Source organism: Otolemur garnettii, unplaced genomic scaffold (assembly GCF_000181295.1).
Source record: "Otolemur garnettii isolate 467f Iridium unplaced genomic scaffold, OtoGar3 scaffold00014, whole genome shotgun sequence".
NCBI classification, from domain to species: domain Eukaryota; kingdom Metazoa; phylum Chordata; class Mammalia; order Primates; family Galagidae; genus Otolemur; species Otolemur garnettii.
In genome coordinates, this window is record NW_003852409.1 from 30,051,134 (window position 1) to 30,056,075 (window position 4,942).

Here is a 4,942-nt window from a genome sequence, read left to right on the forward strand (position 1 = left end):
AAAAAAAAAAAAAAGAAAGGGGGTCTCACTGTGTTGCCCAGGCTGGCCTAAAACTCTTAAGCTCAAGCAGTCCTCCTGCCTCAGCCTCCTGAGTAGCTGGGACTGAAGATGTGTGCTACTACACCTGGCTACATTTTTATCTATATATTATCTTTGTTGGATTTATATTGGTTGCAGGAGAACTCATAGATTCTGTATGCAACTTATAAAAGGCAAACAACAAAAATAATCTACATTTCTGGCAAGCATTTGAAAAATACAGAAATATACAATATGTTACCTACAATCACAGAGACTATTGCTATTAACATTTTGGTATATATGTTTATTATATTTTATATAAAATCAGGATTATACTATATATAGTTTTTAATGTCTCAAAATTAGTATAGTTATTAATTTACTGATAGGTATTGACCATCCACTGAGTTGCATGCACAGGCCTATTTAGGTATTGACCATCCACTGAGTTGCATGCACAGGCCTGTTAACAAAACTCCACTTCTCCACCTCCACCCCCTAAAACAACCCCAGTTAACAGTTTGTGTTCTCCTGTGCTTTTTTGAAACTCCTGAGTTTTGAAGAATAAGTAGCTGATCTCTTTATTTCTAAATTTTATTTCCCTACCAAGGGAATATTTGCTTGAAGCAACAAGAGTCACTTGTCATGACAGCCTGAAGAGGTATCCTGCAGTCACCATCCTCTGGGGCTGTTCTGAGAACTGTGTGGCCAAGGATGTCTATGTAATCCTGCAGCTTCTCAGCTGGGATAAATTGGGAGCATTTGTCCCATTCCACCTTATTCTAGTGGTAAACTTATCAGCTGCAAAGATGGACTGGGAAAAAAATTAATGAACATAGTGTCATGCTCCCAAAAGTTTAGCTATTAGGTAAAGTGGTACCTCTGTCCCAGAACCTGAGTTTTATTTGTCCACTGCACAGAGAGACACCTCCATGAGAGAACAGGGCATCCCGAGTGGTCGTATACACAGGGAGGGGAGAGATGTACAGGAATATGCGGAATCCCAGAACACAGAGGCGTGGCCTAAACGAGAGCAAAAAGAACCAGGCATGTCTAGTTTTAAATAAGGACATAATTTCTGCATTCCACAAGATCCTTCTGGAATCACTGGGACTTTAGTTTCCCATCATACTTCACTTTTCTCAGAAGAAATATAATTCCTAGCATACTATTCATTCCCAAGAATGTGACTTCACATTGGTTTATAATCATGGTGAGTTTTGTCTTATAAAATTAAGAACTTAAAAAATGTAAATTTCATACAAGTAGGAATGATAAATGTGACTTTGTATGTTGAGTGTCTTAAGTTCTGAGAAAACCAGTGGTTGCACATTCCCTCCAGGTCCCAGGTGTGACCTTGGGACCTCGAGAGCTCCCTCGTATCCCTCTAGCTTCACAGCTGCAAGGAGCACCCAGCCTTGGGAAGCACTAGTAGTGTCTGGTTGAATGGCTGGTTAAAATATAATCTACTGTGGTCCAGTTTCCCTGGATCAGACTATCCCCTCCTAAAACATGAAGTAATGCATTGTAATAACAATATGTTAATAGAACAACATGTTAATATGTCAATAATAATGCATTGTAAGCAATACCTTGATTTTAGAGGTAGATGAAAAGTCTCTGTAAGTCATGGGCATTATTTGGGAAGTGCTAGAAACCAAATTCTTTAAATGAGGCCTTGCAACACCAGTCTTTCTGGAATCTCCACCTGAAGCAGGAGGGGGTCCATGTAATTTATCATTTAAAGTGAGACCCTTTTGAGAGTAATTATTAGTAACACCAGGACAACAGACAAAGTGGATATAAGCCAAGGCTGTCTTGGCAAACCTAGTCCTGTAAGTCCAGGGTCCAGGGTGCACAGGTACCTGAACTCTGCATGCCATACAGACCTTGCAGTCCTTCAGTCTAACCTTGATAACGTGTGGTGGAGACTGAAAAAGGGCTTGCAACACCGACAGTTCTAGAGTCTCCACCTGAAGTCAGAGGGGTCCTCAATAAGGGAGCATGGTACTCAGAGCAGCCCCATGAAAGGTTTAAAAGCTTTGACACTCATCAGGTGGCCATAGGCCCCATCTCTACTTGTCATTCCCAGTTTTACTCAATGCCATGTAGAGAAGACAGTGCCATGGTGTTGGAAGGAATGCTTGATCCCAGGTTCCCACTCCAGGCCTGCCACTCACTTAGCTCCTAGTCTCTCCTTAACTGACCCCCCAAAAGGCCCCCATCTCAGGGTGGGTCAGACAACCTTGCAGAGGTTGATTCGTTTCTGATATCGGGGGTGTATTATAAAATACTTCAGACATACAGTAAATGTCATGATAGGATAATATCCATGAAGATCTATAAACCCACTGCCCAGTTTAAGAAAAAGAAATATTACAAGTACAGCTGAGATCCCTGACCCTGTTCCTCTGTCTTGCTCCCTTCCCAGCAAAAGCTGCTGGTTACCATTTCCGTGGGATCAGATTTTAATTCAGTTTTGATTTGAGGATAGTAGACTGCACATTTGCACCAGCTACTGCTTGCTTGGCTTGCTTTTTTTCTTTTTTCTTGGCACATCTGTTTTGTGACTTCTTCAGATTAAATATCTTTAGGAATCGGAGAAAACGAGCTTTTAGTGTAAATTGCCAACAATTTCCATTTCTATTTCTAAAAGAAGCGTACAAGATATCAGCCTGAGATTGTCCCATTAAGCTTTGAATTACAACGAACTCTCCTTTGCTGACTGGGACGTGGACTGTTGCTGGTGGGCTGATTAGACGATGGTGCCAGGCCCGTGAGTTCCTGTGGCCATTTGTTTGGAGCTCTGTTTTGCCCCAGAATGGAACTAGCATCCTGCAGTGGCCATTGATAATGAAGTTGCAAATGAATTAACTCATATAAAAGCTTAGAGTGTCATCTGTAAGCTATAAAAACCTGTAAGAGTAAAGGAATAATTGTTAATGTTGTCAAAATCAGGATGGACAAGAGGAAGGGACTCCCCCCACACCGAGGTGTCCATTCTGGTGACGGGGGTTTTCCCAGGTAATGAACAGCACATCTCAGACGTGCTTTGATGATAAAATTAACTTTAACACCTTTTGTTCTTATTGTCAGGGCTCCGTGAATTTCAAGTTTGGGGTCCTTTTTGCCAGAGACGGGCAGCTCACTGACGATGAGATGTTCAGCAATGGTGAGTAGTCGCTCCATTGTCACACCCGTCCCTCCTTGTTGTACTTTGAATAATCGAAACTGACCTATTCTATTGAGTTAGAGCAGTGGTTCTCAACCTTCCTAATGCCGTGACCCTTTAATACAGTTCCTCATGTTGTGGTGACCCCTAACCATAAAATTATTTTCATTGTTACTTCATAACTGTAATTTTGCTACTGTTATGAATTGTGATGTAAGTATCTGATATGCAGGATGTATTTAGGCGACCCCTGTGAAAGGGTCATTCAACCCCCAAAGGGGTCAAGACCCATGTGTTGAGAACCGCTGAGTTAGAGTCTTTAATACAAGGAAACAGTTTTACCAAATTTCAGTGTAGATTTTGGGGGCAGTTGTTGACCAGTTTCATTTGGCATGTATGGTGTTTATAGATCTTTGTACCAGTCATTGCTCGGGGCACTGGAGAGATGGAAAAGCAAATGGAATTTGGAGAATTTGATTCTACCTGGTCCCAAGAGCAGTGGATGATTCTTCTGTGATTTTTGTGGTTGGGAAAATGATACGATGGCGTCATCTTCCTTATGTTTAGCACTTTTCATGTTAAACACCTGTTTTTTTATTAATGGTAGCAATAATAACATTTCCATTTTGCAATACCAAACACCTGTGCTCCCAGTCTGGTAGGGGTAAAAGTGGTTCATCTGCTTCTGTACTTTTCCTGGGAATTGTGGAACTTCCTCGTGGTTCCCAAGAAGGTAACGTGGCTTCTCCATGCTGTTTACAGCACACACACACACACACACACACAGAGCAGAGCCTAGGTAGTTTTCAAGCGACTCCAGGGAATAGTTAGAAAACAAGGACTTGTTAATGATACCCATGCTTTCTTCATACTTTGTCTCTTCCTGCAGAAATTGGAAGTGAAGCTTTTCAAAAATTTTTAAGTCTCCTGGGTGACACAATTACTCTAAAGGGCTGGACAGGCTACCGCGGCGGTCTGGACACCAAAAGTAAGCTCACCTCTCGATCTCTTCTGTTGTAATTGGTATAGCTTCTGCTAGTAGGGTTGATCTGCATTTGAACTTATACCTGAGATCGGCATATGGGGATGGACAAGAGACTGTTGGAAGGAGGGAAACTTCACAATCATTTGTCACGGGGCCGTGGACACATTCAATGCCCCTATGGAGCTCTGTGAGGCTAAATCAACCCCCATGGCCAGGTCTGCCCATGGATACCAGGGAGCCAGGGCTGTGCATCCCTGGCTCACAGCAGTGGGTGGTAACCAGCATGAGATCCTGCCTTTCTAGGAGCGAGAGTCCACAGGGTAGCACATACATTAAACAGATACCTGTCGAATCATTATGCACTGAGTACTGAAGGAAACTCAGAGGGAACAGTCCAGAGTGCCGTCGGGGCAGTTGGCCTCATCTGGGGGACTAGGACAGCCTTCTCTGAGCCAGTGACATCTGAGACCAGGGAAGGGACCAGTAGGAGTCATTGGAGTGTCTTGAAGGGGAAGAGACTTCCAAGTATAGAGAACATTTGTGAAGTCCTAGAGGCAGGAGAGAATGCGATGTGTTCTAGAAAGTAAGAGAATGCCTTTGTGGCTGGTGGAAGCAGAGGCGGAGAATGATGCAGCATGGCTGGGGAAAGGGGGAGAGCGTGACCCTGCAGGGAGTTTGAGACCATGTTAGAAGCTTTGGATTTTGTCCTGCATGTATTTAGTCATTGGATGTCAGTAAGGGTTTGAGGTAGGGGGATGGTGAGA

At 43.0% G+C, this 4,942-nt stretch overlaps 1 protein-coding gene across 1 annotated transcript in view; it reads left to right on the top strand.

The window, feature by feature from the left end:
• The window catches only part of GARNL3 (GTPase activating Rap/RanGAP domain like 3), a 140,746-nt gene that overhangs the window by 80,142 nt on the left and 55,662 nt on the right, over positions 1–4,942 (top strand). Inside the window, exons 9-10 of the mRNA XM_003785425.3 lie at positions 3,118–3,193; positions 4,083–4,181. Coding sequence (XP_003785473.1) covers positions 3,118–3,193; positions 4,083–4,181 — 175 coding nt within the window. The remainder of the gene's footprint in view (positions 1–3,117; positions 3,194–4,082; positions 4,182–4,942) is intronic.